At 48.1% G+C, this 14,730-nt stretch overlaps 1 protein-coding gene across 4 annotated transcripts in view; it reads right to left on the minus strand.

Moving 5' to 3' along the window:
• Positions 1 to 2,670: 2,670 nt before the first annotated feature.
• Klhl18 (kelch like family member 18) overlaps positions 2,671 to 14,730 on the minus strand; it is a 53,924-nt gene continuing 41,864 nt past the window's right edge. For 3 of the 4 annotated variants that reach the window (XM_050139466.1, XM_050139468.1, XM_050139469.1), the window contains 4 exons: positions 13,939 to 14,176; positions 10,126 to 10,230; positions 6,492 to 6,603; positions 2,671 to 5,747 (listed from right to left, as the gene is read on the minus strand). In XM_050139466.1, the coding sequence (XP_049995423.1) occupies positions 5,361 to 5,747; positions 6,492 to 6,603; positions 10,126 to 10,230; positions 13,939 to 14,176 (842 nt within the window). In that variant the 3' untranslated portion in view covers positions 2,671 to 5,360. The remainder of the gene's footprint in view (positions 5,748 to 6,491; positions 6,604 to 10,125; positions 10,231 to 13,938; positions 14,177 to 14,730) is intronic. The other variant, XM_050139467.1, reaches the window with a different exon arrangement.

Genomic DNA, 14,730 nt, shown 5'->3' on the forward strand with positions numbered 1-14,730 from the left:
TTTTTTTTTTGAAACAGGGTTTCTCTGTAGCTTTTGGAGCCTGTCCTGGAACTAGCTCTTGTAGACCAGGCTGGGCTCGAACTCACAGAGATCTGCCTGCCTCTGCCTCCCGAGTGCTGGGATTAATGGTGTGTGCCACCACCGCCCGGCTCGAGCAGTGAGTTTCCATAGAGGTTTTTCATGAATTTTTCATATTGGTGAATCCATCCTTACCATCTCCTTGCCTCTTAACACTTTTTAAAAGTGTTTAAACCTTTGAATTCCCATGTTTTCCAACCCACACCACACCTTTATATTACGTGCTCTATCCTCTTCATTTTTTTAAAAAAAGTGTTCACTTGGTTTGGATGACAAATGAATCTTAAGAAAATTGGTTCCTGTCAAGCTCTAAGACCCCTGCCAGCTAACTCTCGCCATGTCTATAAAGCAAGTGCTTGAACTGCTCAGCCATTTCCTCAGCCCATGAACCCTTAAAACATATTTGAAAATTTAAAAACCAAAGTTTTGTATATGTGTGTATTGGTAGTAGTGTATGCCAAGTGTGTGATGCCCTTCGAGGCCAGAAGAGGGTGCTGGGTCTTCTGGAGCTGGAGTTAAAGGCAATTTTGAGCTGCCTGATGTGGTTGCTGGGAACCAAACTGCTGAGTCATTTTTCCAGCCTTCTTTCTTCCTTCCTCCCTCTCCCCCTTCTCCCTCCTTCCCTTCTTCCTTCTTTCTTTCCTTCTAACACTGACTTACTATATAGCTCTGGCTGTTCTGAAAATCATACTCACTATGTAGACCGGGTTGGCATTGAACTCACAGAGACCTACCTAGTTCTGCCTCCCCAGTACTGGGATTAAAGGTGTGCGCCACCTCAACTGGCCTCACACATAAATCATAACTTTTTTTTTCCAGGACTTTTTTGTGTGCCAAAATTACAGATTCTCCGGCTGGACATTAGCAAGGAGCTAAAGTGGCAATGTTGACTTTAGGAAGTTGACATGGGGAATTAAATGTACTTTTGTGGGAGTTGAGAAAAGGGAAAAACGTGAGGGCTGTGGCCGTCTGGACAGGATCAAACTTTGGGGCTTAAAGTTCCAGAAGGATAAGAGTCTATGGTGCCAGGGAACTGAGGCAGCAGATGGCAGACATGGCAGCAGGAACAGCTGAGAGCTCATATTCAACCCCCCCCCCCCCCACAGGGTTTCTCTGTGTATCTTTGGAGCTTGGGCTGGAACTTACTCTGTAGTCCAGACTGGCCCTGAATTTACAGAGATCTGCCTGCTTTTGCCTCCTGAGTGCTGGGATTAAAGGCGAGTGTCATCACTGTCAGGCCAAGAGCTCACTTCTTAATTCCCCTCCAGAAACAAGAGGCAGAGATCTAATGTAAAACTCCTGAACCCTCAAAGCCTTCCCACAGTGCTGCACTTCCTCCAGCAAAGCTACACTGCCTGATCCTTTCCAAACAGCCACCAACTGGGGACCAAGGACTCAAATGCCTGACAGCTACACAGGACATCTCATTCAAATCACATCTCTCAAAGATTGTTTTTGCTATAGGTTCATTTGATTTTTCCCTTATATTCATGAAAATATTTGTAAATTGTCCAATATACTTTTCTTTTAAACCAAAACAAATAAAAATTTACTTCTAACATTTAAAATTAAGCCAGGAGAGGTAGGTCTGATTCAACTGGTTAAGTGATCGCTGTGCAAACTTGAGGACCTGAATTTGAACCCTAGCACCCAGGTTAAAAAAAAAAACAAAACTGGATGTGGTAATGGACAAGTTGCAATCCCAGTCCTTGGGGCCACAGCTGGCAGATCCCTAGGGCTTACTGGCCAGCTAGCCAAGCTGAATTGGAGAGTTCCAAGCCAGGAAGAGACCCCTGCCTCAAAATCCAAGGTGGGAAGCTATTGAGAAAGATGCCCGGTGTTGCTGTGGAATAATACTTCTGTTTACTGTGAAGATGTGTTGCTCTCATAGTTAACAGAAAGCTGATTGGCTGATGGCTAGGCAGGATTTTTCGGGGCAGAGAGAATGCTGGGAGAAGAAGGGTGAGACACAGAGTGAGCAGGATAGGAAGTATGTACATGAGGCAAATAAGCCTTGGGGCAGCACACAGATGAACAGAAATGGGTTCATTTAAGTTGTAAGAGCTAGCAAATAAAAGAGCCTAAGCTATCAGCCCAAGTATTTAGAATTAATTTTAAGTCTCTGTGTGGTTATTTGGGGAGTGGCTGGCGGGACAGAACTGATCAGTTGGTCTAGACAGAAAAGGCCACCTACAAACGGCACCCAACGTGGGGTACCTACATCCACATAAGACTGGAGAAAGCTTTAAAAGTTTCTAAAACACACAAAAGCAGAGCCAAACAAGGCTTCCTTGTCTTGTGTCTCATGCCAGCTGCAGTACAGAGAGGCATCTCCTGCTAGTTGCCTGCGGGATGGAGCCACTGCCAACCGCCATGCACTACTGCCATACGCTAAGCTGAGCAGTGCCAGCAGCTGAGAGCAGTTTAAGACTTGTCTCATGCAATCAGAGAACAATGCTCAGTAAACACAGATTCGCCTACACAACGTCAACCCCTGGCTTCTATACACAGGAATAGACATACACATAGAGGAATGGACATACAACCACACCCACACAGGAATGGACACACACAATCAGGAAAAGGCAAGAGTATTAGGAGTGTTTTTATTTTTCTTTGGTTTCTTAACACAAAAGACATGCGTTCTATAAATAAAAATTTCCTGTGAAACAACTGTGGGTGAAGAGGGACAGGATTCCTATTTCTTTCCATCTTTATGCTCCACCAGGAAGCTGGTCTTCAGCTCTCTTCTGCTTGTGATCTTCGATGAAACTCAGAAGAACCATGCATGGGAAATGAGAAAGGACAGTGGCCAACCCTGTGTCCACCAGGTATGTTTGACCTATCTCCTTGTTACATCCTTTCCACCATGTCCTTTGCTGATGTCTGTTTTCCCATGATCCTACTGTTCTAATGCTAGAGAGTCGGCCCAGCCACCTGCCCTCAGACTGGGATGTATGGAAATGCTCCTGTTTGCTCAAGTGTGCTCAGAGTCCACGTTAAACACTGACTTGACCTTTCTCTACGTGCACAGCGTATCTGCTGCTCTAGGAGGTGGGAGTGGACTCAGGGCGGTTAATCCAACAGCAGCAGACGGGGGAAGATGTGTCGTCTCCAGGAATGCTGTCTGCTAGCATCACAAGGAGCTGTCCCCATGTGAGCTCACTGACCAGTTCTCAGCACCTTCGCAGTCAAGGCTGTGCGGTCCATTCACAGAAGAAAGGACTTAAGATGAGCACAGATACACGCCTGCTGACAGGACCAACAGAAGACCGAGACCCGTGGCCCCCTCAGACTCTATTTCAGCAGGCAAACTGAGGGGCGGGAAGAAAGGCTGGCATTCCACTGGGAGCCTAGTTAAACGTGTATCCGTTATCAGATTGTTCAGTCTTTAAACATAAAAACATGATTTTCAAGTGCTTATAGCAGAGGCCCAGCTCTTAAGTCGCAGGGAACAAAAGTCCTTCCTCCTGAATCCATGGCTATTGCACACACTGGTAAACTGGACCGTCTGGGGTAAGGGATGCCCCAGGCTTCACATTGTGCCTTTGGGACTGGCTTCTAGGCTGCCCCAGGCAGGCAGCAATGGGCAAGAAACCAATCAGGTGGAGAGTGGGACCCTTAGGCCCAGTTTGGGGCTAAAAGTAATTGTACCCTTCTAGTCTCTACTGGAAGAACTTTAGAAAAGCAGATTTTGGCAGCAGCAGTTGAAGGCCAGCCCCACTGCCCAGTGCACTGGTAATAGAAAAACCTCCTCTCTGGGCCCTTCTGTGCTACGGTAAGGTCCCATCCAGAGGAGGAAGGAGCATGGAGTCTCTTCACGAGGTCGTCTGCCAAGATCAGAGGAAGAAATATAAAATATCTTCTTTGCAGCAGCAAAAGACTTTTTTTAGTCTTTAGGTCTTTATATCATAAAGCCAGCGTTGCTTGAATGTAGAGGCCCACCTTGCTGGTCAGTCTGCTAAGGGATGGGGGGAAGGTGGCCTCCCCACCCACCCCGGGGCAGGCGAGTGGATGGAAAAACAGGGCAATGGCAGGGCACACCTGACCAAGGTAGTCCATGGCTGGTAGGAGAAAGCCCCTGGTTAGGTCTGAGAGGTACAAACAGCCAATGTGCCTCAGAAACATCAGACGAGTTATTCAAAGACAGTTGATGGGTAAGTGCGGATCTGGCCAGACAGGCTATTTCCGGCTGGCCAAAGAGGGAAGGAATGGATGTGGGAGTGGGGATCTGAAGGAGCGCTGGGTGGCAGTGGAAATAATCACAGGGGCGCCTGGAGTCTCCAGCGAACCCTGGAGCTCCTGTAGAGATGGGTGGCAGTAATGCAGCCAGATCCCTAAGCCTCTGACACTGGGTGAGCACCTTGACAAGGTCCAGTCAGGAATGTCCTGACTTTAGACACAGTGGGAGCTCAGAGGGAACCCCAACTGCTTTAGGAGGGCTCGGGACCCTGGGACCCGAATGTGGGAGTGGATCCCACTGCTGTCATCTTTGATGGTTTTCCATTTTAATGTATAATTGCTTTTAGTATCTTTTGTTTTCTTTTCGTGAGAAACGTTCTCTTACAAAAGTCTTTTCCTTCCAGCTTCTCTTTATGGTTTCCATTTCCTCCGGTTTCTTTCAAACATCTCTATTCCCCTCCTGGTTCTCTGGGACAAGCAAAGAAAGACCTCACTGAGTTCCCAAAACATCAGGCACTGGGAAGACTTCTGGCTCCCTGCTTGCTGAGACAGGGACGACATCCTCTGAGCCCCACGACGGAAGGAAGAGCGTGTGCGCATACAGCATGCTGCTGTAGCTGCCCCGGCAGTCACAACACCAGGGCGTCCTTCCTCTCCCAGCCTTACCCCGGTTTCCAATGGGCTTCAACACTGCTGCTTCCGACGGCAAGTTGGCCACAACATGGCTGCAGACAAGCAGGTGAGGAGGAGTCGGCTGGAAGGCCACCTGCACGGGGGCACTCACAGCACTGTGGCAAGTGGGAGCTGGGCCAGCACTGTAGTTGTGCACACTGGCCTTGGATGGAACCTGCAAAGCACTTCCGTGTCACTGGCTGTGGGACTCAGAGGGGCTTCTGTCCTGTGCTGTGCATCTTGATAACCTAAGGTCACAAGGCAGCACAGTAAGGGAGGACGTAAGCACCTGGAGACACTGTCCCTCTGGCAGGCTCGCATTTTACCCCATCTTCTGGTCCACCACTGCCTCTTCTGAGAGAACTTGCCCCTGGAAGGAAGCGCCTATGCTTGTACCAGATCCCTAACCCACCACATCCCACCCTCTCCTAGATGGTGAGAAGAGGGATGCAGCCCACACCAACCCCTCCCTCATGGCACGCCATGGGGGCCATAAATGTCCAGCGGTCCGTCTCTGGGTCATACATCTCCACCGAGCTTAGGTTTGACTGTCCATCATAACCGCCCACTGCATAGAGGCGCCCGCAGCTGGCCACAAGGGAGACCCGACTCCGGCGCGTGTGCATAGGTACTATGAGGCACCACTGGTCTGCCACAGAGCTATACATCTCGGCAATACTGAGGAAGCCAGAGCCATCATAGCCCCCGCACACAAACATCTTGCTTCCCAGGGAGGCGGCGCCATGTCGGCAGCGCTTGTTGAGCATGCTGGCTGCTGGGTGCCAGGTGGCCGTGTGGTGGTTGTAGTGTTCCACCTGCAGGGAGAGACGTGCGGGGATGAGGTGGTCAGAGGAAAGGCCTGGTCCATGGGGTGGCCCTGCAGGACTCAGAAACCCACATGGTGCTAGACTGTGGGAGACCAGGGAGAGGGAGCTCAGTTGACAAGTGCCCTAGCTCTGATGCCACCTCTTCAGACACCTTATAATGAGCTGAAGCCTTCTGGGCGTGTGCAAGGAAATGAAGGAAAGACTGGGCTTCTTCTAGGCGATGGCAGAGCTGGAAGGAGAGTACTACTGTCTCCTGGGACTGCCCCAAGCACTTCCTATCTCAGTACAGACTGAGTCGGAACCACTACTGCATGGCTGCCGAGCCTTTTAAAAGAGTAAGTGTCCAGAAGAACGCGACTGATGGCCTTAACTTCTGGCATATGACTGAGCTCACTTTGGTAGACCTTTCAAAAGGCTTTCCAGCATGTCATGGACACCCAAATGGGGCAAGTTCAAGATGACTGCACACAACACTTCCTTGTGTGCATGGGCTCTCTAGAAGTGAGTTCTAGATGATGCAGGTGACACCCTGGACCTTCAGGAGATAACCTATGTGCAGCAATGGCAGGACTCAAGCTTTTTTGTTTGGGTGGTGCTGGGAATTGAGCTCTGGGTCTTGTGCATGCTAGACAAGCAGTATATAACTGGGCTATGCCCCCAGCCCAGAACAGATTTTGGGGGGAAAAAAAACCCCAAGGCTGGAAGAAGTCTCCCAGGAGGGGCCAGACTCACAGTGCTGAAGATCTGCAAACCATCATGGCCACCTGACACGTATATCCTGCCCTCGAAGATTGTAACCCCAGCGGCGCTGCGGTTTGAGCTCATTGGAGTCACCACCGTCCACCTGCAGAAGACAGCAGAGACAGGAGCGGGGATGAGAGTCAGTGTTCATGGCCTTCCCAGACAGCTTAGCCAGGCCCAGGTGGCTGTCTCCATGCCGACCATGTCCTGATCATCTAACGCCTATCATCTCTCCCATCACCTGTGCAGGCTGTGTTGCTGCTGCGCCTCTCACCCAAGCCAATCACCACGAGCAGGCAAAACCAGCACATTTCAAACAAGGCCCACACACACATCTGCAATGGCTCTGCATCCCTGGGTCTTGTTAATAGGACGTCCAGCCACCTAGTTACTCTGCTTATAAAACCCAAGTGCTCGCTTGGTTTCTCCTCCCTCTCTCAGCATTTGTATTTTTCTTTTTTGTAATTTACATGTTTTACCTACATGTATGCTTGTGTGAGGGTGTCAGAGCCCTGGAACTGGAGTTACAGAAGCTGTGAGCTGCCGTGTGGATGCTGGGAATTGAACAGAAGAGCAGCCATTGCTCTTAACCGCTGAGCCATCTTTCCAGCCCCAGAGATGATCTATTTATTTATTTAATTTCTGAGACATGGTTTTTCTGTGCAGCCCTGGCTATCCTGGAACTCACTCTGTAGACCAGGCTGGCCTCAAACTCAGAGATCTGACTGCCTCTGCCTCCCAAGTGCTGGGATTAAAGGCGGGCGCCATCATCACAGGGCATGTATGTATGTTATGTATATGTATTTATTTATTTGTTGGCAGAGTCTTACTACTTCACCACTGCTAGTCTAGGACTCTCTATTTGGACCAGGCTGGTCTTGAACTCAGAGATCCACCTGCCTCCTGAGTGCTGCAACTAAAGGCATGTGCCACACCTCTCTTGGCATTCTTGTGGTCCACAAGTACTTACTGGTTTACTTCCTAGTACTTACTTGTTCCAGCTCCTACTACCACTTGCCCAGCTCTGCCTCCCACCTGGAGCAGTGTATGGACCTCCTTAGATGTGGCCTTGCTTTCAGGCCATCTTTATCCCAATCCCACACTGTCAGTGGAACTGGATTGCTCTTCCAGCAGCTGCACCACGTCCCTGAAGTGACAAGTACCTCAGTGTGATTTGTTTGTTTGTTTGTTCGTCTTTTTGAGACAAGGTCTCACTCTGTAGATCAGGCTGGTGATGTGGGATTCCTCTCTGTATTAGTTGCAAATGTATCTCATTACCATTGGTTAATAAAGAAGCTGCTTTGGCCTATGGCAGGGCAGAATATAGGTAGGAGGGAAAACTAAACTGAAAGAAGGGGAAAAAAAGGTGGAGTCAGAGACACCATGTAGCTGCTGAAGGAGAAAGATGCCAGAACCTTACCGGTAAGCCACAGCCTTGTGGTGAAACACAGATTAATAGAAGTCGGTTAATTTAAGATATAAGAGCTAGCTAGGAATATGTCAGACCTGTTAGCCAAACAGTGTTGTAATCAACATGGTTTTTGTGTGATTATTTGGGTTTGGGTGACCAGAAAACAAAAGTGCAGTCTCTGGGGAAATCCTCCTGCCTTAGCTCTTGAGCGCTGAGATTGCAAGATGAACTTCCAGGCCTGGCTCTTGGTGCGCTTCTTTCCCATGTGGTTTCTCTGTCTTCTAGCTTTGCCTACAGCACACAGTGAGGACTTTCTTATTTGAACCCCTCCCTGCCTGCTATCTCTTTGTCTGGGATAAGCATTTACCACTGTTTAACCTCTGCAAAAAAAAAAAAAATCTGTGTGTGGATGTGCTTATACGTGTGAGCTCACATACAAGTGTGACTGTGCACATGACCGCCAGAGGAATGTTGAGTATTATCTCCAGGACCATGCCTTATTTTTTGAGACAGGGCATCTCATTGGCCTGGAGCTCATCTATTAGGCTAGGCTGACTGGCCAGAAGCCCCGAGGAATCCTCCTGTCTCCACCTTCTCTGCTAGGATTCTAAGTGTAAGCCACCATGCCTGCCATTGTTATGTGGGTTCTGGAGATTGAACTCATGCTTGCTAGGCAAGTTCTTTATAAACTCAGTCATCTCCCAGCCTCACAGTCTATCCGTTATGAGTCTAACCTTGCACCCCTGCCCTAGGGAGAGTAGTGCTCACCACTCTGGGCCAAGAGCTCCAGATACAGGCCTCCAGGGCAAGCTGAACATAACACACTTACGGCCTGCCAAACTGAGCACTAGGGAGGACCAGCCTCTTTTCTACCTGTTAATAACCAGGCAGTCAAGGGTTAGGTAACAGAATGTCATCTTTAGAACATCATGGGTCCTTTCAGCCCATTTGTTGACATTCTGTCACCTAAGATGGGAGGAATCGAACCTTAGGATGAGGAACCCGGCCTAGCAGTGCCAATGTGTCCTAGTGTCCCACAAAGATTGCAGTGGTCTTACAGAAAACCCAAGTTTAGACAGGATCCCTCACTGATCCTGTCTTTTCTGGAACTCTACAATGTCACATACATGATAGGAAGACAAGGACAATGAGGAGCAGATATCAGCATTCCCCAAGCTTTCTGACCATACATTTTATTTCTTTCAAACAGGTCTCCCTGCCTTGGGATGTGCTGTCCAGATACTTCTTAGCCACGCTGCTTGCACTTACACTACAATGGACTGATTTAGTGAAGAGACACAGACCAATAAATAAATGTTTCTAAGTATCTGTACCTTCTGTTTGTTTGAAATGGGTGCATATAGCCTTGAGCTCCTGAGGGCTGGAATTATAGGCATGAACCACCATGCCTGGATTTAGTTCCTTTGAAATTTAACCAAAAGATTCATTTAACCAAGGATTTTATTTTATTTTATTTTTTTGGTTTTTCGAGACAGGGTTTCTCTGTGGCTTTGGAGCCTGTCCTGGAACTAGCTCTGTAGATCAGGCTGGTCTCGAACTCACAGAGATCCGCCTGCCTCTGCCTCCCGAGTGCAGGGATTAAAGGCGTGCGCCACCATCACCCGGCTATTTTTTTGTTTTTGAGACAAAGTCTTACTTTGTAGCCCTGGCTGGCTTAGAATATACTATGTAGATCAAGTTGGTTTTGAACTCACAGAGATGTCCTTGCCTCTGCTTCCAAGTGAAAGGATTAAAGGCATGTGCCACCATGACTGGCCTTTAACCAAAGATATTTAAATCTATGATATGCCAGTATTGTTAAGTCACTTCCTACTCAGAAGAAGCTTTAAGCTAGGTGCCACAGCATGACTCTATGGCTCAGCTGAGACATTAGAGTCTTTGAGTTTAAGACCTCTTCCCCCACAAAGCAAAGCAAAACTAAACAAAAGGTGTGTGTGGGGGGAGAATCTAGCAAGCATAAAGCCAGGTTGTGGGAAACAGTTTAGCTGCGTATAATGGTTTATGTCTGTAATCCCAGAACTCAGGAGGATTGCTGAGAGTTTAAGGCCAGCTTAGGCTACATTATGAAGCTCCATCTCAGAAAAACCAACACACACACACACACACACACACACACACACACACACACACACACACACTGAGCTTAAAGATCACGCCGCAGTTCTAATTTTCATGTGGTGAAGTCGCCCTTACTTGTCCGTCTCAGGTGAGTAGGTCTCCACAGAGTTGAGGGAAGAATTGCCATCGTAGCCTCCACAGACGTAAATCTGTCCGTCCAGCACGACTGTCCCCATGGCACTGAAACAGACAGAATGGTCATCTCAGAAGTCTGTCAAACCCACCGAGAACTTAACCAGCCAGCTGCCTCTTTCTAGGATAGAAACACAACCAGCGAGGGCAGAACACCAGGAAGCTGTTCAGTGGTTCCTCTGCCTGTGCTGGCTCCCAGCCAGTCTTCGGCTCAGTGGCAGGTTACCTGCCCTCCAGGACTTCAGTTCCTGATCTGCCTGAAACTCTCATCTCACTGGAGGAGGGTTTAATTTACTTTTTTGTTGTTGTTTATGTGGCGGAGGATGGCTCTGAATTCCTATTCCTTTTGCCTCTACTTCCTAACTGCTGAGATTACAGGTGTGTATCATCACAACCAGCCTGACTTACTCAAAAATATTTCTAGGGCTGGCGAGATGGCTCAGAGTTAAGAGCACTGGCTGCTCTTTCAGAGGACTGGGTTCAATTCCCAGCATCCACAGGATGGCTTACAACCATTTAGAACTCTAGTTCCAGGCAAAACACCCATGCACATAAAAATAAACAATAAAAAAATTAAAAATTGTATTGCCATTATTAGTGTCTGTGTGCCAGCACACATGCATCCCATGGCATGCGTGTAGAGGTCAGAGGAAAACATTTGAGAACTGGCTCTCACCTTCCATTGTGGGTTCTTAGGACTGAACTCAAACCATCAGGACTACACTTTTACTCACTGAGCAAACTCAGGGCCTTAGCCCAATCTAATTTGGCCTAATCATACTCAAGGAAGGGCCCACACGCTTCAGAATTACTGTCTCCAAACCAACCCATGCCGGGAGTGGCTTCTTTATTAGGACATATGTCACATGCATTCATTCACCAGATTTTCATCAGCCATGTGCAAGGCCTGCTGCTCGAGATACGAGCTTATGAGCAGAGATTGGGAATGGGCATGGTGGGGCACACGTGCGGTCCCAGTCTGAGGAGGCTGAGGCAGGGAGAGCTCGTTAGAGGCCAGCCTGGGCTACAAAAACAAGAATCTATTTTTAAAAAAATCAAACAAAAAAAAAGAGTAAGTGAACAGGCAAAGTTCCTGATCACAGGCACTTATGTGTGACCACGAGGTGCTAGGACGCTCTCCGTCAACTCTTAATGCACAGGGAGCCTTTGGAACATAAGAAAAGGTCTTTATTGTGACTTCAGTAGTGATGTGTGGTGTCTTCTACACAACAGGTCTGAGCCCCATGTGCTTGTGTGTTCCCTCTGACCTCCTTAGTGTTTACACGTGTTCCTACTACACGCGGCCCCGCACAGCCCCTCCTTCGTCTTGGTGGGTGAGCCGCTAGCTTCTGTTTGGTGTGTACTTACTGCATATGCTACCCTTACCATAGCCTTCAAGGGAGCACCACTGTGATGGCCGGCTGGCTGGACTGCTTGGAGAAGATGTGCCTGAGAGCTAAACAATACAAGTCCAGAGTTCCCTGTCCTACACATAAGTTTCCCTAAAATCCCGATTATCCAAGGCTCTAGATCATAATTTAACCTTCCATCCTACATAAGCCTTATGCAAAATTAAGCAAAAATGCCAAGCCGCCAGACTCAACGGTTTCACATCTGACACTACAGAAGACTAAATATGAAGCTGGGGTTGAACAGGAAAGAGAAAAATACCAGATAACTGCCACTTTCCAAGTACACATAGCAAATCAAACTATAGTAACAGACCCCCTGAACCTGCCCGAAGGGGAGAGGGCCTTGTTTCAGGCAAGGTCAGTAAGAAGATGACAAATTTACTAGGCATAAACCCCTTTCTAGAATGGACACAAAACACACATGAAGTAACTACATTTCCTTTTTCTTGGTAGTACTGGGGATTGAATCTAGGGCCTCACTCTTGCTAGGACAAGCATCTGACCACTGAGCTACAGCCTTAGTCCCAGACACAAGGTAACTAAGTCAGGAGTTGAATATGGGGGTGAATCAGGAGGTCCCAAACTATAAGAAACAATCAAATGAGAATTAAAGACAAACGCTGAGAGAAGGGGAAGTGCCGACCAGAGTGGGCTGGGGCAATACGGTATAAGAACCCGGAAGAAGGCTCCTGGCCCACAAGACAACAAGATGGAAAGAGGATGGAAAGGAAGCTGCCACTCACTGGCAGGATGGAGAGCTATGTGGGATGTTAGAAGAGATGTGACTAAGACCATTTTAAGGTAACCTGCAATTCCAAAGAGACAAATGGAACTGGGCCCATCCTGCTAATATCAGGGCATTAACCACAGCGAAGGAGAGGAATACCCAAAGGATTTTCCTTCTCAAACCCTCTGACATCAAAGTAAGAAAGTCTCTCAGAGTATACACACAAGGAAAGCCAACTGGCCTCAGCCAAGGTAAAAGAGTTGCTTGTGATTGGGGATGTGGGAAATGAGTCCCTTGATCACAACAAGCTGCAAAATGTTCAAGAGGTGAGGGGGAGGGGACACAGCAAGGTGTGGAGGGAAGGAAGAGAGAACTCAGAGAGCATCCTTGGAAGAAGTACATCTCATGCACACACTGTTTCTTCTAAAAGGAATGTGCAGAGACCCTCCGTGACTCTGGTCTGCTTGCTGCAGAGCACATTCCTCTGGCTCATGGTCTCACGCTAACACTGCTGAATGAGGAATGTATGCTTCTCTTTAAAAAGAGCCCTCCACACTAACTACTTCCTCGCCACACAAACCATCACTTGGCCTCTTTCCCCCCTTTCCCAGTCACGTGATCTTCTAAGTAATGACACAGAAGTATGGAAAAGAGAATGGGTTTGTGAGGCAAAAGTTAGATCACAGAATTATACAGAAAGACCACTGAAGAGCAACCTATCCTTTTAAAACTGCACACAATTCTCCTTCCTAAAATTGGGCCATGTCATAGACACTCAAAATGCAGGCCAATCTATTCTGGTGAAACGTGCAAGGGCCTTGAGCTTCTTTCCCTCAGTCCCTATGAGGGGAGCCGGAAGAGTAACATTTGCAACTGACAGGAAACAGTGTGGAGGAAGCTGTCTAAGGACGCCCTTGTAGCACGGGCCCCTACCAGTGCGGCACACGCCTGACGTAAGGAATGACGCTGTTTGTCATCTCGGCACTTGAGAAGATTAAACACAGGCACTACCATGATGTCCTCCAATCACACTTCTCATTCTGGAAATTTGAGCAGGCAAGGGGTGGAGGATGTGAAGAGCTAGACCATGTTCGATGATGTGCGAGTTCACTCTACCTTGCAGATACACATGTGCTCACATCTGGAGAACGTGTGGGACACTGCTTAGTTCATACACTTGGGCAGCGCGCACGTAAGTACAGAAAGAGCACAGAGAAAACGTTTTGGGGTTTCTACTACTAATGAGGTTAAATCTCCTTATCCTTCAGGTTTCAACTTTAATCCCACCTCTTCCCTGAGATCTTCCAGATGGTCCAGTCCAGTTTCTCGCCCTCCTGGAATCTTCCAGAACACACATTTTCAGTCCTTAGCTGGCACTTATATAATAATACAACTTCCACATGTCCGTGTCTTGGCTCCCCAAGTTCCTCAAAGGATAAGGCAGGTATTTTAAGTTTAAGCAGGTGGGGGCTTGCTCCCAGGAGGTGCTGGCAGTGGCTGGCCTGGCAGCAGGATTTCCCCAGGCCAAAACTTGCATTTACTTTATTATGTGCCCCTACATGGGGCTCCCCAGATGCTCAGTGTGCGTGTTCAGCCTGCACGTGGCTTCCAGAATACCTTCGCTTGCTATTCATGCTCCCCACTCTGGTCCATGTGTCCGTCTCAGGATTGTAGGCCTCCACAGTGCTCAGCCGCAGCTGACCGTCATATCCCCCGATAGCATAGAGAAGCCCGTTCACCACAGCCACACCCACACGGCTGCGGGCTGTGGTCATGGGATGGCACTTTTCCCAGCGGTTGGCGATGGGGTCGAACACTTCCACCACATTCAGGGAGTCACCTGCATAAAAATTTGCTACTCAAATTAAAACAAATGAGACCACTTGTTTAGATCACGGCTACTGGGTATTGATTATATGGGCATCTGACTGGGTTCTGTTATATCTTCCCATGAATTACTCAGAGCAACTGGGCCCACTACAGACTAAAGATTTCAGAATCAAATGCGAAACATTTGCTCTTCAGTAGTTTTCATTATAATCATTATAATCAGGTAAGCCTTTTGCTGAAATTGACAATGAAGGCAAACGCATGGGATATTTGCCTGATGCAGGAAGCATGCTAGAGCAAAGGGCATGCAAGGGTCCTAATGCTAACTGCCACTTACTCTAACGACCAGACAAGCTGCTCTGTGTCCTCGTCATGTTTTGATTTTTTTTTTAAAGATTATTTATTTATTATGTATACAACATTCCTTCCATGTATGCTTGCATGCCAGAAGAGGGTGCCAGATCTCATAGATGGCTGTGAGCCACCATGTGGTTGCTGGGAATTGAACTCAGGACCTCTGGAAGAACAGTCAGTGCTCTTAACCTCTGAGCCATCTCTCCAGCTCCCTCCTAGATCGGA

Source organism: Alexandromys fortis, unplaced genomic scaffold (assembly GCF_014885135.2).
Source record: "Alexandromys fortis isolate MF-2015 unplaced genomic scaffold, M_Fortis_MF-2015_v1.1 scaffold_36, whole genome shotgun sequence".
Classification (NCBI taxonomy): domain Eukaryota; kingdom Metazoa; phylum Chordata; class Mammalia; order Rodentia; family Cricetidae; genus Alexandromys; species Alexandromys fortis.